Source organism: Camellia sinensis, chromosome 2, assembly GCF_055761805.1.
Source record: "Camellia sinensis isolate YWXY chromosome 2, ASM5576180v1, whole genome shotgun sequence".
Lineage (NCBI taxonomy): Eukaryota > Viridiplantae > Streptophyta > Magnoliopsida > Ericales > Theaceae > Camellia > Camellia sinensis.
In genome coordinates, this window is record NC_138962.1 from 228,614,893 (window position 1) to 228,640,030 (window position 25,138).

Here is a 25,138-nt window from a genome sequence, read left to right on the forward strand (position 1 = left end):
AAAGCTTGTAAAAACAGCCGAAATGGTTCGTTCAAAGCCTGTCATCCAAGATCTTCTTGCCGACATTCCAACTGACGCCGAAGCCGCACCAGCGCAAACAATGCTCCCACCCAAACAAAAGAGAGTAAAAAGGGCTCAGCCTAAGGCCAAGGCTACAGATGCCGAAGCTGAAGATACTGTGCCTATTTCAAAGCTGGCAGAAAGCAAGAAATCAGCCTCTGTCTCCACCAAGAGATCTGCTGAGGGTCAACCCTCAGGGTCTACACAAACAAAGCGGCCAAGGTCATCGTCTGCGACGACCTCGGCTTCAAAGAAGCCCGACGTCCCATGGGCCCCTGATCTATCTCTGGAGGACAGGCCCATTATGGCTAGCGAGAGTGCTGACGACATTAATGTTGCTGTCGCTCTTAGCACTGCTCTCCTCCTACCGAATGACTTGGAGCGAAATGCCAGTTTTAGTGAGTATGAAAATTATGCTCTTATGCTCCAACACTCTGCTCAAGTAAGTATTTCTGTTTGTATTTATGTTTCTTCCTTCTTTTTCTTTCTGAGAAAATTTGCTGATACTTCTGTTTTCATTCAGGCTATCCAACATGCCCATTCATTTTCAATGCAATCCTTTGAGAATCGTCAAAGATTGGTTGATATGAAGAGGGAAGCAACTTCAATGAAGAGAGAATTAAGGGCCCTTGAAGTAAAAATGAAAAAACTAGAAGATCAAGCCGAGGCTGCAACGAAGAACCAAACCTTAGCTCTTGAAAAGGCCGAAGCTGCTGAAGCCGTTAAAAAAGTAGCTGAAGCCGAGAAAAGGGAGGCCGAGGCTCAGAAGGTCCAAGCGCAAAAAGAACTTCAACAAGCGCTGGCCACCAAGGAGGCCGAAATCAAAGAGGCCGATGAAAAGGCCTATGCTCAAGGTATGGCCGACGTTGCAGAAGACTACAAACTTCAAGTCAGGCAGGCATGCAACAGGGGATTTTCCCTTGGTTGGATGTCCTTGATAAAGAAGCTTGACCTTCCTGCTGACTCGCCATTGCGTCAGGCCGATGCTATTCCGTTACCATTTCCTCCACCTCCTCCTGCTGGTGAGTCAGAGTCCAAGGCCGAGGAGGAAGATGAAGAAAATGATGATGGTGAGGCCTTGGTGAGAAAACCCAAGAATGCTGCCGAAGTCAAGTCCCCTCCTCCCGCTGAACTGGTTATGGACTTAACTCAAGATGAGGGGGGTGATGATGCTGAGGAAGTGTCCAAGGAGTCTGTTCCAGGGTGTCTATCATCTGACCTCCTTCTGACTGAAAGAAGTCTTGACACAACTTTGGCAGAGATAGATGCCGAAATACAAGCGGAGAAGGTGGCCGAGGAGATTCCGGCTGAATCATCCGAGGTTCCAGTTCCTGCTGCTGCTGATGTTCAAGAGTCTTGATTTTCCCTTCTTTCTTCTCTGGATTTTGGACTTTGTTTTTTCTTTCAATTCCCGGACAATGTATATTCCTTCTTATGGCCGATGTGCCTTTTTCAGTATGTATTTGCAATTGTTCTTGCTATGGATATGTCAATCTTATGATGTTCTGTTGTTTGCTTCTGCGTAGTTCTATACTTAGAAATTTTTGCTTGCTTTCTGCTTTCTTTGTGCAATCTTCTCGGGGTTACATACCTCGGGTATAACTGCAAAGCTTTTACTTCGGCAAGATACTGACCTGCAAACCTTGTATAAATTTTGATAAGCACAAAACATATACTACTCAATGTATACTTTTGCCATCTTTTTTTTTTTTTCAAGTTTTCAACAAGTATTTAAATAATGATTTCGTTCTAATCTACTTGTAAATTGCTACAAATTTCAACAAGCGTCTAAACAATATACTTAACCTTTGCTTCAACCCGTTAATTTTCTGTATACCTTAGTGGGTGATCATACGTCGGCTTAACATAAACTTGTAAATTGCTACAAATTTCAACAAGTGTTAAGCATCTTCTCTAGGGTTTAAACAACCCACATATTGCTATGAAAACTTAAGCAATAACCTCGGCCTATCTTCGACTTGTAAATTGCTACAAATTTCAACAAGTGAAGATAAGGAATCAGCTTAATTCCAACTTGTAAATTGCTACAAATTTCAACAAGTGAATTAAGTAATAACATCGGCTTATCTTCAACTTGTAAATTGCTACAAATTTCAACAAGTGAAGATAAGGAATCAGCTTGATTCCAACTTGTAAATTGCTACAAATTTCAACAAGTGGATCAAGGAATAACATCGGCTTATCTTCAACTTGTAAATTGCTACAAATTTCAACAAGTGAAGATAAGGAATCAGCTTGATTCCAACTTGTAAATTGCTACAAATTTCAACAAGTGGATCAAGGAATAACATCGGCTTATCTTCAACTTGTAAATTGCTACAAATTTCAACAAGTGAAGATAAGGAATCAGCTTGATTCCAACTTGTAAATTGCTACAAATTTCAACAAGTGGATCAAGGAATAACATCGGCTTAACTTTGAGTTTGATATGCCTTCAAAAACATCCATGCATAACTTTATCAATCGATCATATTGAAAGGATTCTGAAAAGATTTTATTGATAGCATTGGCCAAACAATGATGTTTTTCTAATGATAGAAAAATTTCAAATTACAAGTATTCCAAGGTCTGGGCAATGCTTTGCCCTCGTTGTCTTCAAGCCGATATGCTCCATTGCCTAATACTGAAGTAACTCTGTAGGGTCCTTCCCAGTTTGGGCCAAGCTTGCCCTCCCTGGGATCCTTCTTGTTCCCGACGACTTTTCTTAGGACTAAGTCGCCGACTTGAAAATCCCTTGGATTAACTTTCTTGTTGTAAGCTCTGGCAAGCTGTTGCTGGTATACTGCAAGCTGAATTGCAGCCTTCTCTCTTCGTTCTTCTAGTAGATCCAGGTCTCGGGCTAAGAGTATGTCATTGGTGCCATTCTCTACTCCCTGGGTTCTGATCCCTGGGATGCCGATCTCTAATGGGATGACTGCTTCTGTGCCATAGGCCATGGCAAAGGGGGATTCTCCTGTTGATCTTCTCGGCGTAGTCCGATATGCCCAAAGTACGTTGGGTAGCTCGTCCACCCACTTTCCTTTTGCTGCCTGGAGCCTCTTCTTTATTCCATCCAGGATTACTTTGTTGGACGCCTCTGCTTGCCCATTACTTTGAGGAAAACTTGGTGTTGAGAAATAATTCTTGATCTTGAATTTTGCACAAAAGTTTTTGATGAGTTTGCTGTCGAATTGTGTTCCGTTGTCGGCAACTATAGCTCTTGGAATCCCAAATCTGGTGATTATGTTTTTCCAAATAAAATTCTTGACATCCACATCTCGGATTTTGGCAAGAGGTTCTGCCTCTATCCATTTTGTGAAGTAGTCTGTTGCTACCAACAAGTATTTTCTCTGCCCAGTTGCCTGGGGGAGTTGTCCAACCAGATCCATGCCCCATTGGGCAAACGGCCAAGGGCTGGATACTGGGTTTAGGTCGGCAGCTGGCTGATGTATCAGAGGTGCAAACTTTTGACATTGCTCACACTTCTTTACATAGGCTTCGGCATCCTTTTGCATGTAGGGCCACCAATACCCTTGGGTAATGGCCCTATGGGCTAACGATCTGCCCCCAGTATGGCTTCCGCAAATTCCTTCATGAATCTCATAAAGAAAATCTTCAACCTGTAAAGGGTGTACGCACCTTAAAAGTGGTCCAGTGAAGGACCTCCTGTAGAGATGGCCTTCCGCTGTTAGACTGAATCTGGCCGATTTCAGCCTAATTTTATGTGCTTCTTTATGGTCTGCTGGCAGCTTCCCCTCTTTTAGGAATGCAATGATTGCATCCATCCAACTTGGTCCAAAGCCCACGCACATTGCTTCTTGTTCGATGTTCTGTTTATCTATGCTCGGGGCCGACATGTAGTCGATCATAATTGTCCTTGTTTTTCCAGTTTGAATTGAGCTGGCCAGGTTGGCTAACGCGTCGGCGTGGGTGTTGTCATCTCGGCTTACTTGGAGTAATCTGCAGTTCTGGAATAGGGCCGCCAGTCGGATGACTTCCTTTGCATATGCCAACATTCTTTCGTATCTGGCTGCAAATTCTCCTGTTGACTGGTTAACAATTAATTGTGAATCACAAAAAACAATTACCTCGTCTGCCTCTGCTGCTGCTGCTGCTAGCTTTAGTCCTGCAATTAATGCCTCATATTCCGCTTCATTATTGGAGGCTTTGAACCCCAGCCGGATGGACTGTTCTACAATTTCTCCATCTGGAGATATCAGCAGTACTCCTGCTCCTGCTCCCTGGCGGTTTGAACTTCCATCGACAAATAGTCTGAATGAATCGCCGATGTAGATGCTGCATGGTCTGAATTTTTCTTTCTCTTGCTGTTTTGTCTTTGACTGGGTTTCTTTTTGTTTGTCGGGGTGATGCTTATCTCGGCTCGACGGAGCCTGAGGTGTGATGGCTTCAGGTGTGAGTTCTGCGACGAAGTCGGCCAAAACTTGGCCTTTTATTGCTGTTCTTGGCCTGAATTCCAGGTCAAACTGGCCCAGTGTTACTGCCCATTTTGCTATCCTTCCTGTTAAGTCTCCTTGATGTAATAAGGACTTCAATGGGTGCTCTGTTAGAATCACAATCTTGTGTGCCTGAAAGTAATGGCTCAATTTCTTTGAGGCCATTACCAAGGCTAGCATTAATTTTTCCAGTGGAAGGTACCTTGTTTCCGCGTTAGCCAAAGTCTTGCTTACATAATAGACAGCCTTCTGCTCCCATTTTTCCTCTCGGATTAGCACTGCACTGACTGCGTGCTCAGAGACTGCTAAGTATAAAAATAATTCCTCCCCTGGGACTGGGTTAGAAAGGACTGGGGTTGTGGTCAGGTACTTTTTCAGGTCGGCTAAGGCAGCTTCACATTCTTCCGTCCACAGGAAGTCTGTGGCTTTTTTCACCAGGTTAAAGAAGGGTCTGCACTTGTCTGAGCTTCTGCTGATGAATCGGTTCAGGGCTGCGGCCCTTCCAGTGAGCACTTGAACTTGCTTTGCCGATGTTGGACTCTGTAGTTCCAGGATGGCCTTGATTTGGTCTGGGCTGGCTTCAATGCCCTTTCTTGTTACCAGGTACCCTAGAAATTTACCTGACCCAACTCCGAAGGCACACTTCGAGGCGTTGAGTCGGAGCCGATATCGTTTGAGTATGTCAAAGACTTCTTTTAGGTCGGCAAGATGACCTTCTGATTTCTTGCTCTTTACGACCATGTCATCGATGTAAACTTCCACCGTTTTGCCAATCAGGTGTTTAAACATCTTTGTCACTAACCTCTGATAGGTTGCTCCTGCGTTTTTCAGCCCGAAAGGCATTACCCTGTAACAGTACAGGCCTTTCGGGGTGATGAACGCGGTTTTCTCCTCATCTGGAGGGTACATAGCAATCTGGTGGTACCCTCTGTACGCATCTAAAAAACTCATCCTTTCATGTCCCGAGGTGGCGTCTACCAGTTGGTCGATTTTGGGTAGAGGAAAGCTGTCTTTTGGGCAAGCCTTGTTGAGGCTGGTGAAATCTACACAAACCCTCCACTTGCCATTCTTCTTTTTTACTACTACTGTGTTGGACAGCCATGTCGGGTACTGAACTTCTCGGATGGCCCTGGCTTCGAGGAGTCTGTCTACCTCCTCTTCCACTGCTTCGACGTGCAATAACGTCGGCCTTCTGGCTCGTTGAATCACTGGTTTTGCCGATCTGTCGACGTTCAGACTGTGGCAAGTGACCTCGGGGTCAATGCCAGGCATTTCATAGGGTGTCCAGGCGAACGCCTCTATGTTTGCCCTTAAAAAATCTTCCAGTTCCTTTTCCTCTTCTCTGGCTAAGCCGGAGCCGAGAAGAAAAAATCGTTCTTCGTCGCCCTCCTGGATGAGGATTTTCTTTAGCGCCTCTTCGCTTTTCTCGGCTGGTTCTTTCCCAACATCTTCCAGGACTTCTACGTCCTCATCTTCAACTTCTGCTTTCTTTGGCTCCCGTATACTACAGGTGGACTTTATTGCTGCCATGGAGCAATTTTTGGCTTGTAGTTGGTCCCCTCTGACTTCTTCAATCCCATGCTCTGTTGGGAACCGGAGTAGTTGATGCAACGTCGAGGGAACTGCCCCCATTGCATGCAACCACGGTCTTCCAAGGATGATGTTGTATGGTGAAGGTGTGTCAATGACCAGGAATTCTGTCCTGATCTTCTTAGTGCCGGCTTGTACCTCCAAGCTTGTTGCACCCAGTGGCCATGTCGGCGTTCCATTAAAGCCGACCATCGGGCCGCTGGATTGCTCTAGGTCATCGGGGTGAAGGCCTAGCTCTTTGTAACATCTGACGTACATGATATCACAGGAGCTGCCTTGGTCTATTAGGATGCGTTTTACTTGGCACTCCCCAACCTGGAGGGATACTACCAAGGCATCATTATGCGGATGTTGGACCAATTCTAGGTCGGCTTCGGTAAAGGCTATCATTGGCCCTTGGCATTCTTCTGGCCGATGTCTCTTGTCCCCCACTTGGTAGATATGCTGTAGATGTCTTACCCTCTGGGTTTCTCCTCTGACTTCGTTTTCGTTGACCCTTGAGTGGATCACATTGACCACCCTTGGTTCTCCTGCCTGTGGTAGCTATGCTGGGGGAGGGGGTGCTGCTGGTGCTTGAGGCAACCTTGCCTGTTATTCCCTTGTTCTGGCCTCATCGACCAGGTCCCTCAGGAGGCCTTGCCTTACTAGGTCCTCCAAGTGTGCTTTTAAGGCTCTGCAACCTTGAGTTGGATGCCCTTCTTCATTGTGGTAGGCGCAACGTCTGCCGACGTTTCTTCCCATGTATTCCCCTGGTGCTCTTTCCGGAACCTTGAAATATGGTTGATTTCGAATCCGATCCAAGATTTTATGGATTGGGATCCGGAATACCGTGGTTACCGCCTGTTTATTTCTTAATTCTATTTCTTGCCTGGTGGGTCCATTGTTGACTCGGCCTCGCTTTGGCGAGCCGTTTCCCTTTTCTTGCTTCACCTCTTTGTTTCCCGACGTATCTTCCTCGGCCCTGGCGTATTTCTCAATTCTTGCCATGAGTTCTTCCATGCTTTTTGGCAATGTTTTTGCCAAAGACTTCCGTAGTGGGCAGTCATCTTTCAGGCCGTTCTTGAAGGATACGACTGCTACTTCCTGGTTGCATTCAGGTATTCGGTTGAACACCTCATAGTACCTCTTCGCATAGGCCCTGAGGCCTTCTTCTTTGGTGATTCGTAGAGCCATCAAAGCATCAACCCTCAGGGGTTGCAGCTTGTTGGTCACGAATCTGGCCACAAACATCTCGGCCAAGCCTTCCCATGTCTTTATACTTCCTTTTGGTAACTTGTGGAACCAATCAGATGCAATTTCCCCAAAGGACGAGGGGAATACTTTGCAGAGCAACGGCTCGTTTCCGCTATATAGTGCCATTGAATTTAGGTACAACCCAACATGAAAGTTCGGATCTGATTTACCGTCATAGATTTGAAACCTCGGCATACTGAATCTTTTGGGTGGTTCAAATTTGTCCAGTTCCGCCGAGAAGGCTGTCTTTGGTTTCACTGGGGAGTTTACCTCGGCTTCTCCATTCTGTTGCCTCCTCTTGAGGTAGTCCCTTAGGTCTTCCTTGCTCCTCCCTGGAGCTCGGCTGTCTCTGGATTTTAATCTTTTTGGCACACTGCTTTCGGCCTCGAGGTGGGTCCGTTTGGGTCTTTCTTCATGGGTTGTGTCAAAGTGGAGTATTTGCCCCTGAACATGTCGATGTTCTTTGGGGTCTGGATTCTTTATGTGTTGCGTCCTTCGGGACTCTTCTTGCCTCGGCTTTTCTCGCCCGACTTCCCCGGAAGGCCGGTGAGAGTGCCTTCCGCTCCTGGTATGCTGAGGAACCTCGGGGATTGTTTTTCTTCCGCCCTTTTGGGTGTTGGTCGCTGGTATCGGCGTATCTTGCAGTGGGTATGGTGGCTGCATTACATTGTTTTGCATCATGAAGTTGACGACTGACTGAAGGTCTGCCAACTTGTCCGCCAACTCTTTTACTTCCTCATCCCTCCGTAGGCACCTGTCCCTCCATATCTGGAGGTTATCTTCATTGTAGTACGTTCCTTGGTTTGTTCTTTTTGACGTGTCGCCTTCCAGGTTTACGTCGTTTTCCCTGTGGTCCTGGCCACGGGCTTCTGAATTGTGGTTGTCTCCTTCAATGTCGAGGCCAATTGGTCTGCCACTCCCAGTGGGAGCGTCATCCCCAATATTTTCCTGTTGTCCGTTAGTGGCCATCTATTCTTCCTTCGTTCCCACAGACGGCGCCAAATTGTGTGGGTAAAAATCTGACCACACTGCCCGTTTAGTGATCAACAGCAAAGCACCGGCAGAATAGATGGCTCCAACAACCTGTAACAGAAAGGAAAAGCTCCGGCGGTGGTTCTTCCACCCGGGGGCACTCCGACGATCAAGTCAGTATGTTTCTCAAGGATAATCAAGTATTAAACTGAATACTCAAGGTATGAATTACATACCTTAGACCCACGGGGGTGCCTCTCTTTTATAATATACTTAATCCAAGTCCAACTAGAAATATGACTTCTGTGTACCCCAATCTTAGTACTTACTCTGGACTCTTTAGGAGATAGAGATAAACTCCCTAAGAGGTTTATCCTTATCTTAATTAAGTCCCCTCTTTGCTTCAGGACTCTTGTCCCTTATCTTCGGATTCCGACATCTTCGGAGATGACCTCGGCTTATCCGAGATTACCTCGGCTTAACTACCAGGGCACGTGGCACCTCGGCTGACACGTCGGCGTCACCATGCCACGTGTTGGTATTCAGAAAATATGTCCCCACAGCTTTCTATAAATATATGGTTTCATCTGTTTTTAGGATTACGGCTTTCAGACCTTCTTCTTGGATATTAGAGTTTATATCTGGAGCTACTTTGCTGTTTCTTTGATGTTTGTTTGAGTTTAAATTTGGTTTGAAAAGTAAACATCAAAGGATTGTTTGTTCGTTCAATACAAAAGAGAGTGTTGTTCTTCGGTGAATTTCGTAGAATTTGGGCCTGAAGCTTTGGTGAATTCCGAAGTGGCTCATCGTCGTGATTCGACATCGGCGTTGTGGATTCAACGTTGGGCAAGACAATTCCGAGGTGAAGACGGGGCTGGAAGAGGCATATAGGAGTCGGTTCAATTCGGGTGTGGATTCGATAGGTAATTGAGAGTGCACTTGTGTAATTCCTTTTGTCTTCTTAGTGGATTGTTTTGTGACTTTTGCTTGTGGTTTTTTATCACAATTGGAGACACTCCAATTGTGATATTTTCACATTAAAATCGTTGTGTCGATATGTCTTGATTGTTTGATTGGAATTGTTATTTACTGTTTAAAATTGATACATAATCACAAATCAATATATAGGGGATTTCTAGATTTTTCAAAAGTAAAGAAAAATGTGAAAGCAAGCCCATCATATCCGTCATTCTACTGCATATCAAACATAAAGAAAGCTGAATCCCCATCACATTCTACTGGTCACAGTTGTAATTTTCTGTAATAACATTCGTAAAAAATTGATTGTATAAATGAATAAGTGATGGTTTGATCTACTGGTCACAATTGTAATTTTCTGTAATAACATTCATAAAAAATCGATTGTATAACTGAATAAGTGATGGTTTGATAAATGACTGATTGGTTATATATATCGATAAAATTTTGTTAGATAACATAAATATGAGGTTATCATATAGTAATTTTAAAAAATAAAACTTGCCATAGACAGTTGTAAAAAAGAATAAATATTTGCTTGATGTTTGTTTTTTGTTTTTTGTCCAGCAAAAAGAAGATTTACTGATGAAAAACATACAAAGTATGCTACAGAACATCAATAAAGCGGAGGGTACAAAAAGCATCACAAAAAAATATCAAGATTCCAACCAGGTTGATGTTCGTTGAAATGATAATATTAAATTATTTTTCTCAATTTAATTGGGAATATATAAATTACATTGTATCATGTAGAAGTTGATTTTTATAGGTTGGGTAGAACTATATTAATGATATCTTGTCGAATGACTCATAATTTCTGACTATTCTAGTTTAATCATATGAGATTTAATCTTTCAACTTGTTTTTGCTTTTTTCAAGTTCCTGAATGCAATTTTTATTTATTTATTATTATTTATTATTGCTTCATCTTTTCTTGTGCATGGCATAGTAAGAAACATGGGATTGAGAGATGAATCAATTACCATTGTTGGTGTAGCCATAGGCAGTGAGCTTCAGAGTTGATGTGGCAAGTTTTCCATCTATGCACTTCCCATTAGCGTCTCCTCTCAATTCTTGTACCTCCTCTGTGTAACAACAAACCATATCCATATATATATAAAGAGAGAGAGAGAGAGAGAGAGAGAGAGAGAGAGAGAGAGAGAGAGAACAAAATTGAGATCATTATTAGTCGTACGTGTGTATCTAAGCTAATCTAACCTGCAGTTCTTAATGCTGCCAGTACAGCTGAAAGAGTGGAGCGGAATGGGGTGAAATTATTGAGGCCATTGCCGGAGACATTCGAGGAGACTCGGTCATCAATCCGGTAGATCACCTTTCTCTGGCTTGGATACCATGTCATGTCTGCAAACTCATGTTGATTGCCGAAGCTACCCACTTGATCTCCCAAGTCTGAATCATCCTTCTCTAAGAAGGTGATAGATCGCTTGAAGATGGGTTGCAGTCTGAGAGTCACCTACATACAAGTTGGGTTTTCTTTTTTTTAGTTCCATTGTTCAATGATCATGTTAGCTGTACAGCATAATACATTTGAAAAAAAAAAAAAAAAAAAAAAAAAAAAAAGTTAGGGATCATGAAATTTTTTTCATGAAAGTGATTATGAAAGAGTTATGATCTTTGGATTACGTTGATTAGTGTGTGTTGTTTTATTCTAAATGTAATCTAAGGGTCACAAAGTTTTCATGATTATTTTCATGAAAGATTTTTCATGATACATAGCATTGTTGATATATTTTCTATACTCTTTCTGTGTTTTAATTCTATGCACTTAATATTACTGTTTTCTTTGTTCACAAATTTATTATCAACAATGTTAGGTATCATGAAAAGTATTTCATGAAAATGATCATGAAATATTTGTGATTTTTAGATTACACTTACAATAAAGTATCACACACTAATCAAGGTAATCTAAGAGTCACAAATTTTTCATAATCATTTTTATAAAAAAAATTTCATGATCCCTAACCTTTCTCATTTATTACTAGGCTTGGCCAAGTTTGAGTAAATCTATTATTTATTTAAGTTGATCGGCTGAACAGAAGGGTCAGACTAAAATTAAAAAAACAAAAAAAAAAAAAAAACTAGATTTTGCGTATTAATTACTTGATTATTTAGCAAAAGGTTTTATACATACGAATGACAAATTTATATTTTTTTAAACCTATGCGTGACTTCTTGTAATTATGTGTTCACAAACATAATCATTATTTTTCCTTTTATCTTGTTTGTTTCATACTTAAACTAATGATGATTGTCTTTGATGTATGTTGAGGATGCAGTTCGTCCTGGGTGGATGGGTCGGACTGGTCCAAGCTCTTCAAGTTCCGATTTAGGCGGATGATTCCACCAGATGATCTGCAAACAAGTCCAAAGGGGAACGGGGTAGTCCCCCAGTGAACCCTCCGGCGAGTAAATCAGTAGAGGAAGAAGGAAATATATAGAGAGAGAGAGAGATAGAAAAGCTTAACCTTCCTCTTGTCTTCGATTCTTACTTATATCCTTTGGTAATCATTTCACTGTCCCTTGCGACGTGCCCTCTTCCGCCGAAAGCCTGTGCCGTAGCTTACCTTGTTCAGGGTAAGGGGTCTCTGTTCTGACGGGGAAGTGTTGTCGTAATAAATGCTGTGATGGGTTACATTAATGGTGATGTGTTGTGGCAATAACTCTGCAGATCTTTGTCTGCTGATGTGGCCTGTGTTTCACCTGCCATGTGCCTGAATGTCATTGGCCCTCCATGCCCAGATGGCCTCCAGCTGTCCTGGGTTTTGCCAACCGGGTTATGCTATGGGTCCCAAGCGATGGGTTTGGGGTTGTTTGCTGTGGGCTGTAAGCCTTATGGGCTTATCCATGTCAGTAGTCCCCCATTTCCGAGTGCAGCTTTAGTCCAACGAAGGGAATAGTAATAAAGAAGAGAAGTGCGAACCGAGTGGAGAGGCCGACCGTTAGGTGTGCCAACCGCGAGGCGTACCGACCGCAAGGGTGGCCGAGCGGGAGGGGTCGACCGTTAGGCGTGCCGACCGCAAGGGTGGCCGAGCGGGGGGAGCTGACCGTAAGGGTGGCCGAGCGGGAAGGGTCGACCGTGAGGCGTGCCGACCAGGACGGCCTGGGGCTCAAAAAAGGGGGGGCGTGCCATGTGATGATGTGAAATGGAAAGGACAGGGTAAGGGGAGGGGACAGTGCATCGTGGCCATACACGTGGCAATATCGTGGGGGAAGTGAAGCGTTGGAGCATAAATGAAACGATAGGTCACGATGGGGGGTTTTGAAAAGGCGGTTTTAACGGTTTGAGTTGAAAATTTTTTAAACGGGCGAAAATTAATGTGGATCCATGGAATACGGGTAAACCGTGAGTTTTTGGTATAATTCGTTTCACCTACCTTTTTACAAAAACTCGAAATACCCAAGTGCTAATTCCTTCATTGCACATGACACACTTGTGCAACATTTTCTCAACTTCCTTGCTCCTGCGTCAGAAGTGATTCGTAAGCAAACCCTAGAAATGGCACAAGAAGAAGTGGTGAATGTGAGGGTGGACCCTCTGAGAGACGATGATGCAGAGGAGTTAGCAGCGCGATATAGGACGGAGACACGAATGGTGGGGGTGGGGGAACCGGTGGTACAATCGCAGGCGTCGGACTTGATATTGGCTCCAAGGCCAATAAGCCAGGTAGAGCCGGATCAGTGGCACACTAAGGCTGACAAATCCACAATTACTGCGGCAGATTTGGAGGCTATCAGGGAAAAATACCAAATTCCAGCTGAGGTGGAGTTATTGCTGCCAACATCAAGGGAAAGGCCGTCTGATACCAGGCCAGGGGAGTTTTCCCTTTACGAGGAGGCGCTAAAAGGTGGGCTGAGGTTGCCACTGCCCCAAGTGGTGGTTGACGTACTGAACCGTCTGGAGGTAGCGCCGGGCCAATTGATGCCCAATGCATGGAAGATTCTGCTGGCCTATGCTAGCGCGTGGCCCAAGGCGAATGGAGGAGAAGCCATGGCGGTAGACGAGTTCTTTTCTTGTTATAAGGCTTCGGGGCAGCAAGAGACGTGGGTCACCCTACAGGCAGTGATGGGGAGGGGATTGGTGGCGGGGCTGCCGACATCGATCAAAGGGTGGCGGCCACAGTGGCTCTACGTGTCTGCCAATGGGGGATTGGGAGTGCGCACCATCTGGAAGGTGCCCATTAGGTCGATGGAGTCAAGACTGGGGGCGGCAGCGGAAGAGAGGGTGAGAAGGGTAAAGGAGTGGAGAGAGAGAGAGAAGACCAAATGGGACGAGCTTGTTCAACCGTCCGCATTGTTTGAGGCAGGGTTGGGATCGCAGCCGAGGGGTGGGGACCTCGACCGAGAAGAATTGGAGGCGAGAAGAGAAGTTCAGGAAGCAGAGGATCAGGCCATACTTGCCAAAGCCACGAAGTTGAAGGAAACGCGAGGAGACTGACCGCCTCAACCGATCACGCGGGAGAGGATCCGACCGCGCCCAAGGCCGCTAAGGGGGAAGGACTTAAGCAGTTTTGAGCCACGACCGCCCCCAGTAGATCCTGTAAAAGAACAGGCCAGAAAGGAGGGGGAGGCTCTGAAGAAGAAAAAGAAAAAGAAGATTAGTGCCCCAGAGGGAGCTGCAGATGAGTCTGGGGCCAAGAGGGCTAAGGTGGCCCCAACTGAGGTGGAGGCCCCTGTGGCCAAGGATACCCCAGAGGTGGTGGGGGTCACCCCCACATTGGAGGTTGTGGAGACTGCCCCAACGATGCAAGTAGGAGTTGGGTTGACTGAGGCTGAGCCGAGCGAGAGGGATCAGACCCAAAGGGGCCCTGCACCTCAGGAATAAGGGGTCCGTCTGGCCACGGCAATCTATCACGCTCGCGCGGTAGCGGGAAGGTTGGAGGGAGAAGAAGGGCCAGCCAGGGCGGGGGCAGACCGCTTGGTGAAGATTGTGGAGGAGACAGCTCTACGCTCAGCCTCCGGTTTCAATGAGGCTGACCTGCTGAGGGGGTTATGCTCCGCCCAAATGGAGGTAACCACCTTGGCAGGGGCCCTGCTAAGGAAGGCAGGGGCTGCCAAGCTAAGAGTAGAGGAGGCTAAGGCCTAGTGGGCCAAGTTGAAGAAGGAGAGTGCCGACTGGAAGACTGCCCATGCTGAGTTGCAAACAGTCAAGTTGGAGCTGGAGGACACACGCCGTAAGGTCGTGTCACTCGAGTTCCAACTGGCTGGCAAACAGAAAAAGTTAGAGGAGTCTGAAAGAGCCTGCGCCGTTGCGGTCGAGCGGCATGAAGAGGCCATGAGCAGCAATGAAGAGCTGGTCAGGCAAAAAGATGAGGCAGATGCCAGATTTGGAGATCTGTTGAAGGAGTTGGAGGATGGGCACGCTAAAGCAGAGGAGGAGAAGGGGAGGCTCGTGAGGGGGTTGGAAGCAGAGAAGGCGAGAGCGATAGCGGAGATGGAGGGTCTAAGGAAGGGGATGGAAGAGGAAAGGGCAATGGCGGTTGCTGAAAGGGGGGCCCTGCAGAGAGAGCTAGACGAGGAGAAGGCGAAGGCGGCTTCTGAGAGGGCGGCCTACCCCGATCTGTGCGTCGCAGCAATGGAGCAATACAAAGGGTCGTCCGAGTTTCAGATGGCAGTAGATGCCGCAGTCGCCAGGAATCTGGCTGGTCAAGAATCTGGGGGGGTGGGCCCATCAAGGACGACTGCTGGAGGTAGGAAGGAGGCAGAGGTTATTGAGAGCTTCCAGCAGTCAGACTTCTACAAGCACGAAATGGCTGAGTTCTGGGACAACGGTTGGAAGATGTTCAAACGTAGAGCTGAAGAGCTGTTCCCAGACTTGGACCTGAGTAGTGTAACGATTAGTGAAGATGATGTGGCCCAGACCCCCTTGGACGAGGGCATTGAAGAAGAAGAGCTTGTATCCAGCGAGGAGGAATAACCAAGGGAGATGAAGAGCGCCCCTCTCTGTGCCTGCTTTTTGTTTTTTTTTTTTTTTTTTTGTTTTATTGTAATGAACTTGTGTACACATTGTAAATGAATAAAATTTCGTTTATGTTTTCAATTGACTGTGTTGGCCTGTATTGTCTAAAATGAATGAGGTCTTGTCATAAAAACTGGTCATAAAAATTGTGTAATAAAAATTTCATACAAAGTTGAGTTAAAAGTTCCTTCCTGTAGAGTGAGATTGGATTTGTATGAAAATTGAAAGGATGATAGTGGTTTATTGAAAAATTGGATTATGAAATTGTAGAACATGATATTCGAATGGGGTTAGTGCTTCCAGTTTAATAGGTACGGATGAAGAATCCATGGATGATGACAGAAAAGTAGGTTGCAAATCATAACTAAACAGTTAATTGTAAACTTGTAGAGAAGAGATTGGAGAAACAAACTGGGTGGGGTGGGAGATAATCTGATTAGTAAATGAAATACATGAGAGCATCTTTGGAATCTAACTAAGTAAAAACGTGGTCTTGGAATTGTGAATAAGCTTCAAAATGTGACTAAGTGTTCAGACTGGCTGAGGCTTTGAAGTGCTCAGTCTGGCTGAGACTTTTAAGTGCTCAGTCTGGCTGAGGCTTCGAAGTGCTCAGTCTGGTCGAGGCTTTGAGTGCTCAGTCTGGTCGAGGCTTTGAGTGCTCGGTCTGGCTGAGGCTTTGAAGTGCTCAGTCTGGCGGAGGCTTTGAGTGCTCGGTCTGGCCGAGGCTTTGAAGTGCTCAGACTGGCTAAGGCTTTGAAGTGCTCAGTCTGGTTGAGGCTTTGAGTGCTCGGTCTGGCCGAGGCTTTGAAGTGCTCAGTCTGGCTGAGGCTTTGAGTGCTCGGTCTGGCCGAGGCTTTGAAGTGCTCGGTCTGGCCGAGGCTTTGAGTGCTCGGTCTGGCCGAGGCTTTGAAGTGCTCAGTCTGGCTGGGGCTTTGAAGTGCTGCAAGTGAAAGTGTCAGGGGAGCGACATACAGACAGTTGAATTATAAAAGCTGAGAACTTCAGTCGGAATTTGCATTATGTATTAAAGAGGGAAATACAATAATGTTGGCAATACAAAAGTGTGAACTCATTGATAATAACGCTTCAAATGTTCCGCATTCCAGGGATGGGGAAGGTCTCGGCCTTCCATGTCTTGAAGTCGGTAAGTGCCTGGTCGTGGTCGGGCTCTCACAACCTAGGGTCCCTCCCATTTGGCTGCCAGTTTGCCCTCAGTTGGATTCTTTGTGGCAAGAGTCGCTTCTCTCAAGACAAGGTTGCCTATAGAGAACTCTCGTGGTCGAACTCTGCGGTTGTAGTGTGTTCTCATTTTCTACTGGTACGAAGCCAATCTGACGGCAGCAGTCTCTCTGAGCTCTTCGATGAGGTCTAGGTCTATTCGATGGAGCTCTTCGGTTGAGGCGATATCCGGATGTAAAACCCTGGGGGTGGGCAGACCGACTTCTACAGAAATAACCGCCTCCGCGCCATATGTTAAGCGAAAGGGGGTTTCCCCAGTGGGAGTGCGAGCAGTGGTTCGGTAAGCCCAGAGTACACTTGGTAGTTCCTCAGCCCAAAGGCCTTTAGCAGCTTCGAGCTTAGTTTTGATGATTTTTAGAAGAGAACGATTGGTGACCTCAACTTGGCCATTTGCTTGGGGATGACCGGAGGAAGAGAAGCATGGTTGAATCTGGAGATCTGCACAAAATTTTCTGTACTTCGCGTTGTCGAATTGTTTGCCGTTGTCGGAGATGATGGCTTGAGGGATGCCAAATCGGCAAATGATCGATTGCCAGATAAACCTGGTGGTGTTCCGCTCGGTGATTGTGGCAAGGGGTTCGGCATCGACCCACTTGGTGAAGTAATCAATGGCGACAATCGCGAACTTGGTCTGGCCTCGACCGGTGGGAAGTGGACCAACCAAGTCGATCCCCATTTGGCAAACGGATAAGGGCTGCAGAGTGTGATTAACTCTGTAGGAGGAGCATGGGGGATGTTGGCGAAACGTTGACATTTATCGCATTTGAGCACGAAATCGGTCGCATCCTGATTAAGAGTTGGCCAAAAATACCCAGTACGGAGTATCTTGTGGGCAAGGGATCTGCCGCCTGAATGATTACCACAAATTCCCTTATGGATCTCCTGCATTACATAAGTTGCTTGAGCTGGATTGAGGCACCGTAGATATGGCAGGGAAAAACCGCGCTTGTACAATATACCGTCGACAATGATGTAATTGGATGCTCGGGATCAGACTTTGGCTGCCTGCTATTGGTCATCTGGGAGTGTCCCTGTGGTCAAGAATAGGAGAATGTCGGATGCCCAAGGGATGGGTTCGTTTTGGATGAACTGTACAGCTTGCAGGTCGGGTGAAATGGCCGGGTGGTGTAGCTATTCGAGACGGACATCATGGCTGAGATTAGGATGGTCAGCAAAGGCCAGTTGAGCCATCTCATCTGCTCTGGAGTTTTCCGCCCGAGGTATGTGCCTGATGTGGAAGGTATTGAAGAGGCGAGCGAGAGGGAGTGCCATATCCCTGTAAGCTCGCATTATGTCTTCCTTAGCGTCGAAGTCCCCCGTCATCTGACCGACGACGAGCTGGGAGTCGCTGAATACTCGAAGGTGGCTGACCCCAATGTCCTTGGGAAGTCAGAGTCCTGTTATCAATGCCTCATACTCGGCCCCATTGTTTACGTCAAACAAGAAACGGAGGGCACATTTGAAATAGCCGCCCTCGGGAGAGGTGAGGATGAGGTCGGCCCCACTTCCTTCTTTGCGAGACGAACCGTCGACATTAAGAGTCCAAGAATGGGGATCTTCTGGCTCTGTTGGAGTTGGTGGGAGTGGTGGGGTAGTGGTCGAGGCCGGATTGGTGAACTCCAGGATGAAGTCAGCTACAGCTTGCCCCTTGATTGCTGTCCGAGAGCGGTAGGAGATGTCGAACTGGTTGAGTTCTACTGACCACTGCATTAGTCTGCCTGAGAGTTCTGGTTGCTGCATGACCTTTTTGAGGGGCTGGTCGGTGAGGACCACTATGGAGTGGGCTTCAAAGTATGGGCGGAGTCGTCTGGAGGCGATAACCAAGGCCAAGGACAGTTTTTCTAATAAGGGGTAGTTCTGCTCCGCTCCCCTGAGGGCCCGACTGATGTAATAGACCGGCCATTGGATTGAGCCATCTTCTCTGAGGAGAGCTGCACTGACTGCGGTGCTCGACACTGCTAAGTAGAGGAAAAGGGGCTCGCCCGTGATTGCCTGTGAAAGAATGGGAGGATTGGCCATGCATTGCTTTAACTGTTGGAAGGCCTCTTCGGATTCGGCTGTCCATTTAAAAGTCTGCCGAAGAACTTTGAAGAATGGTAGGCACTTATCTGTTGCGCGGGAAATGAAGCGGTTGAGGGCCGCCACTCGGCCGGTGAGTCTTTGAACTTCTTTGACCGTCCTAGGGGACTGCATCTCAACCAAGGCCTTGATCTTCTCAGGGTTAGCTTCAATGCCGTGCTGATTGACCAAAAAACCCAAAAACTTCCCAGATCCTACGCCGAAGGCGCACTTCTCTGGGTTGAGCTTCATCTGGTACTTGCGCAAGGTGGCGAAGGTCTCTCGTAGGTCAGTGAGGTGATCGGAGGAATATTTGCTTTTGACTAGCATGTTGTCGACGTAGACTTCCATATTCCGGCCTATTTGGTGATGGAAAACGGTATTAACCAGCCGTTGATAGGTGGCCCTAGTATTTTTCAATCCGAACGGCATTACACAATAGTGGTAGGTACCTCGGTCGGTAATGAATGATGTGTGTTCCCGATCAGATGTGTGCATCAGGATTTGGTTGTACCCAGAGAAGGCATCCATGAAGTTGAGTATTTGATGACCGGCCGTGGCGTCGACCAGCAGATCTATGCGAGGAAGGAGGTAGCTGTCTTTGGGGCAAGCTCGGTTCAGGTCAGAGTAATCGACACAGAGTCGCCATTTGCCATTGTGTTTGCGGACGAGGACCACGTTGGACAACCATCGAGGGTAGTCCACATTTTTGATGAATTGGGCCTCGAGGAGCTTGTCAACTTCTGCGGCTATAAGAGTGTTGCGCTCCGGATGGAAAATGCGTTGCTTCTAGCGGTGGGGTCGAAAGTGGGGTTCGATGCTGAGGCGATGGGTTATGAAGAAGGGGTCAATGCCTGATATGTCTGAATGGGTCCAGGCGAAAACATCTCTGTGCTCGGTCAGGAGAGCAGTAAGGTCGGCCTTGGCTTGGAAAGGTAGTTGGCTGTCGATTTTGGCAGTTTTGGTGGGGTTAGTGGGATCAATGTTAACTTTAACAAGTTCCTCCACAGGTTCTCCTCTGACCAGCTCGTCCTCGTCTCGGACGTCAAGCCCTTCGATGATCATGGCCTCTTTCAGCTTGACTTCTTTGAGGGAGGCGACACAACACTCCCTAGCCACGGTCTGTTCTCCTCTGACAATTCCGACGCCGAGATCGGTAGAAAATTTGATGGCAAGGTGATATGTGGATGTGATGGCTTGGAAGGCGTTTAGGGCCGTGCGGCCAAGGATGATGTTATAAGCAGAGGGGCAGTCGACCACAAGGAAGGTGAGCAACTTAGTGGTCTGCCTCGGGTGTTCGCCAATGGTTATAGGTAGATCGATGGATCCGATGGAGGTCACACGGTCGCTAGTGAAACTGACCAGAGGGGTTTGGAGAGGAGACAAGCTTTCTTCCCCAATCTTGAGCTGGCGAAAGTAATTGAGGAAGATGATGTCTGAAGAGCTGCCGTTGTCTATGAGAACTCGTCTGACCTTGTAGTTGGAGAGGATGGCGGAAATGATAAGGGGGTCATCATATGGGTAACGGACTTCTGCACAGTCGGTGTCCGTGAAGGTGATGGGTTCGATCCACTGTTTTGACTGTTTGGAAGGTCGGTCCACCGTCGCCACTGCTTTGTCTGAGCCCTGCCTTATTTTTCTGAGCGCACTGCCTTCTGAGCCGAGCGGGATGGTCCCTCGCAAGCAAGGCCGCCTGAAATGACTCTGATTTCTCTGACTGGTGGAGGGGGATTGCCTGGAGGTCAAGGCTGTGGCGGTGGGCGATCATGGCCTTGGTTAGGTGGGGCTGGGTTCCGGGGTGGTGTATGCCGGCGATTGTTCCTGGGAAGGTTGGTTCTTTGCCTTTGCTGAGGGTGGGTGTCTGTGAATCGGCTGAGGCGGCCCTGACGTATAAAGGTCTCGATCTGATCTTTGAGGTTAATACGCTCGTCGATGGTATGGCCATGGCCTTGGTGGAAACGGCAGTATTTGGACTGATCTTTCTGATTGGAAGGGTTTCGTGAAGGCAGGGGCCACTTGAGGGGGTAGTCCTGCTGGATCTGATTGAGGACGTGTTCCATGGGAGAGTTGAGTGGTGTGTACCGCTCGAACCGACCGGTCGGCTCGGTGGGGTCGGTCATTATAGTGGGGTGTTTGGCTATTATACTGGGCGGTCCTGGGTTCCGAGTTTTTCCTCTTGTCTCTGGGGGTCGGATTTTTAGTGATTAGGTCCTGCCGAGCGGCTAGGGAATCTTCAGCATTCATGTACTTCTGGGCTTTGGATAGTAGGGCTGCCATGGTGGTTGGAGGGTTTTTGGAGAGGGAGAAAAGAAAATCGGACGACCATAGGCCGGCCATGAAAGCCGTGAGGATGACCTTGTCGTCATTCTCCGCTACTTGAAGGGCTTCGGTGTTGAAGCGAGTGACGAAGCTCCGGAGCGACTCCCCCTCGGTCTGACGAATGTTAAGGAGTTGGGTGGCTGGGCGTCTTTGACGCTGGGCTCCGATAAAATGGCTCAGGAAAGAGTCATTGAGGTGTTGAAAAGTGGAGACGGAGTCCGCCGGTAATTGGCTAAACCACAACCGAGCTGATCCCTTCAGTGTCACCGGGAAAGCTCGGCACATGATCTCGTCAGGGAAAGCATGGAGGATCATGAGGGTGCGGTAGGTTTCCAGATGGTCAACTGGATCCGTCGTGCCATCGAAAGAGTCAATGGTGGGCATTTTGAACTTGGCGGGCAATGGTTTGTCCCGGATGGAGGCAACAAAAGGCGAGTTGGCGGTAACCGAGGGCTTGTGCTGAATGTTCTGCATGACCCCTTGTAGTTGGAGCTTCATAGCTTGGAGTTCAGCGTCCCAGAGGGGAATGTTATCGCCATGGTCGGTCAATGGAGGCTGGACGCTGCTGGCTTCCCCCTCAGGGGCTAGTGCCACGACTGACGGGCGTGGGGGTGGAGGTGGTAGGCTCATATGTGGAGGAGGAGGAGGTTGTACACCTTCTGGGTTGAGCGGAGGGGGTTGTGGAGCAGTGTGGACCGGGGTTCTTTCTTGGTTGGGTGGAATATCTGGAGGTCGAGCGGGGAGGTTTCTTTGCAGTAAGGCACTGATCAGGGCCTGGTTTTGCTCGACCATGCGGTTAATGCTGTTAGTAAGTTCGATGATTTATTGTGGTGGGTTGTTTGGATGGGAAGGGTCTGTTTGATGATCAGTGGTATTATGGTGAGAAGCCATGGACCTAGTCGTGACCATACACCTGGACGGGTGAGAGGAAAAGGTAACGATGAGAAAGGGGGGCTCCGGCGATAGTGGACACAACTAGCGCACGAATAAACCACAAGTTCCCACAGACGGCGCCAACTGATGATGCTGTTCGTCCTGGGTGGATGGGTCGGGCTGGTCCAAGCTCTTCAAGTTCCGATTCAGGCGGATGATTCCACCAGATGACCTGCAAGCAAGTCCAAAGAGGAACGGGGTAGTCCCCCAGTGAACCCTCCGGCGAGTAAATCAGTAGAGGAAGAAGGAAATATATATATATATATAGAGAGAGAGATAGAAAAGCTTAACCTTCCTCTTGTCTTCGATTCTTCCTTATATCCTTTGGTAATCATTTCACTGTCCCTTGCGACGTGCCCCCTTCCGCCGAAAGCCTGTGCCGTAGCTTACCTTGTTCAGGGTGAGGGGGCTCTGTTCCGACGGAGAGGTGTTGTCGTAATAAATGCTGTGATGGGCTGCATTAATGGTGATGTGTTGTGGCAATAACTCTGCAGATCTTTGTCTGCTGATGTGGCCTGTGTTTCACCTGCCATGTGCCTGAATGTCATTGGACCTTCATGCCCAGATGGCCTCCAGCTGTCCTGGGCTTTGCCAACCGGGTTATGCTATGGGCCCCAAGCGATGGGTTTGGGGTTGTTTGCTGTGGGCTATAAGCCTTATGGGCCTATCCATGTCATATGTATTTATTTATTTATATGTTATATCAATATTTGTACTTTTCATTGTTGTCATCCCTTTTGTAAACATGTTCTTGTATTCTTACGTATTGAGCATCTTTCCAATTATTATTATTTATTTTTGTCTCAAATGTGTTGAGTATCAAGAGTGTTTGGTACATTCAAGAAGAAAAAAATAATTTAAATAAATTAAAAAATAAATAATAAAATAATTATTAATTTTTAACTTGTAAAAAATTGTAGTAAACAAAACTTGAGGCTTGGGGGTGTGTTCTTTCCAAGTCTCAGATTCAATACTCACTAATAGCAATAAATTTTTTGGAGTCATTTTCATACACGACATTTGTCCTGGTTTCAAATGGAACCCTCGTAAGTAGACGATGAGATTAATTTCTTGAAATTAGTCAAGGTGTGCTTAAATTCACTCAAACACTCAATTATAAAAATAAAATAAAAATAATAAAATAAAATTGTAGTAAACAAATCTGATATGATTGACCACTTCCAAGCGACCACGTTAGTAGGCCAAATTGATTGCCGACCAGGCCAACTAAATCAATTGAACACAAAATTTAAGTTGTTTTGTTTTCCAAACCTTTCTCTATGTTGTGTCGCTCAGTTCCGCGATGTAGTGAGTGCTTCTTTCTTTTTTTCATACATTAAACTAATACTTGTACATGGCTAAAAAACATTCAATGCAACCGTTCATTATCTAACAATTTTGTAGTATTTACCTTTTCATGTAGCAAGGTAGTTATATTGGAAAATTGGTATAAATTTATTGTTGAGTGTTATCATATTATTGATACCTTCGTGACACTCACTCATGTGTGTCAGAAATGTAAGTGGGTGTGTTACTGTGTATGTATATGTTAGGCTCATATTTTTTTTTTAATTAAAAATTTAAGTGTTTCTAATAATTTATGACTTGAAATAGTATAAAATTTCATTTCTAGATAATTCTAGATTCTAGGTTTGTCATTCTGTTGTCTTTGTCATTGGGCAACATGTCTGCTTTAATGCACTCTTGTTTTTCAGTTTGTTTATCTTGCAAGACGGGTACACATTAAAAAAGATCATTTTATATTATTGAGACAGATTCCACCTGAAGTGAAGTTTTATTTTGATATATATATATATATATATATATATTATTAAGTTGGTTTCGTAATCTTATTTCTCGATTTGTTTGTCTTTTCACATGTGAGATTAGATTACAAATGAGAGGGAATGTTAACTTGCTATACATTGTTGAGTTTATTTACTAATAATTTCAATTTTTGAAATTTTATTCAGTCACTTTTTATTGAAAAAATTGAAATTATTAAAAAATTGAACTCAACAATGTATAACAAGTTGATACTGGAGAAACAAACAAATCAAAAAATAAGTTTACAAAACCAAATTAACAATACGTATATATACATATATATATATTAATAATAATAAGAAAAAAAAAATTATTGAGTAGAGAAAATGGTTTGACCCTTATCAAATAGTACCTGTGAAATAACTCCAAGGACTCCTAGAGAGACTCTAGCTGCATTCAGGTCAGGGTCACCATTGCTGAGGGTCCAGACCTTGGCATAGCCATCTTCAGGTCCAGCCGGAGTGATGATTCGGAGCCCAACCACATAGTCATGAACAGCACTCCCAACACCCCAGAGGCTGCTTCCATGAGCTCCTGTTCCAATCATGCCACCCACAGTCACACCCCACCAATACGGGGCATAAGGCAGTGCCAAACCAGCCTTGGCAGCCTCACTAATCAAGTCTCTCAATGTCACACCGGTCTCAAAACTCATGGTCATGCTCAGATGGTCTGTCTCCAAAGTCCTGTTGAGAAATTTGGTACTGATGACAAGCCCATCTTCCCCGTCAGGACAGACCAACTTTGGCAAACTGTGAGAGAAGCGAGTGGATACTTTGATATTTCTCTTGTTTTTGCTAGCCAATGCAACGAGTGAGATGAGGTCTTGTTCTGTTGTCGGGTAGGCAACGTCGGATGCGCGACACAGGGCTCGGTCAGGGAAAGCACCGTAGGAGTTTGTGATGGTGCACTTCTTTGTTGGTGATGATGAACACTTGATGGGATCATCTGGAGGATTACTATCCACCTTACAAATCAATATTAAAAACAAAAATAGGCGAAACATGGTTTTCTTGGATGGTAAATCGATCAATGATGAGAGATTTGGTTGAGGTTTTTATGTTTTTTTTCTTGCTGATAAAATTGCTTAGATTAGTGTATAGAGTTTATGTATATATATGGAAGTAGTTAAATTAAATTAATCCACCGTATCTCTATGGGCTTTGTTTGGTTTGTTGATGGGATATAAGGTGGGAAAAGGATCTTTGACAACTTATTTCAGGAATAATAATTTTGAGCAAAAGTACTTTTTTAGTAAACTTTATACTGTAGATAAATTATATCACTCCTCTTCACACAAAATAATCTCATACTATGTTAAAAAAAAAATATTCATATCGAATTTAAATATGAAAATAATGTGATAATAACATTTTTACAATTATAAAACATAATGATGGGCTTATAAATAAGACTTGTTTTTTATTTTTTATTTTTTTATAACTTAGGCCTCGTTTGGGAACAGACTATTTTAATAACTTTTTGGCTTTTTGAT

At 45.7% G+C, this 25,138-nt stretch overlaps 2 protein-coding genes across 2 annotated transcripts in view; one reads left to right on the forward strand and one right to left on the reverse strand.

The window, feature by feature from the left end:
- LOC114276226 (putative L-gulonolactone oxidase 6) overlaps positions 1-24,755 on the reverse strand; it is a 73,400-nt gene extending 48,645 nt beyond the window's left edge. The window contains exons 1-3 of the mRNA XM_028218006.2: positions 23,996-24,755; positions 10,506-10,761; positions 10,271-10,372 (exon numbers count right to left, since the gene is read on the reverse strand). Of these exons, the coding sequence (XP_028073807.2) occupies positions 10,271-10,372; positions 10,506-10,761; positions 23,996-24,649 (1,012 nt within the window). The 5' untranslated portion in view covers positions 24,650-24,755. The remainder of the gene's footprint in view (positions 1-10,270; positions 10,373-10,505; positions 10,762-23,995) is intronic.
- On the forward strand, positions 23-1,561 carry LOC145820742 (uncharacterized). The gene is made up of 3 exons (XM_082917342.1): positions 23-502; positions 584-958; positions 1,517-1,561. Exons 1-3 carry the CDS (start codon positions 23-25, stop codon positions 1,559-1,561), a joined length of 900 nt encoding a protein of 299 aa, XP_082773468.1.
- Positions 24,756-25,138: the final 383 nt, after the last annotated feature.

Bases quoted from the DNA above. Each gene is read 5' to 3' on its own strand.
- LOC145820742 (XM_082917342.1), top strand. From the start codon at position 23: ATGGTTCGTTCAAAGCCTGTCATCCAAGATCTTCTTGCCGACATTCCA. The intron at 503-583 runs GTAAGTATTTCT...GTTTTCATTCAG, and splicing joins TGCTCCAACACTCTGCTCAA to GCTATCCAACATGCCCATTC. The intron at 959-1,516 runs GCATGCAACAGG...TGCCTTTTTCAG, and splicing joins ACAAACTTCAAGTCAGGCAG to TATGTATTTGCAATTGTTCT.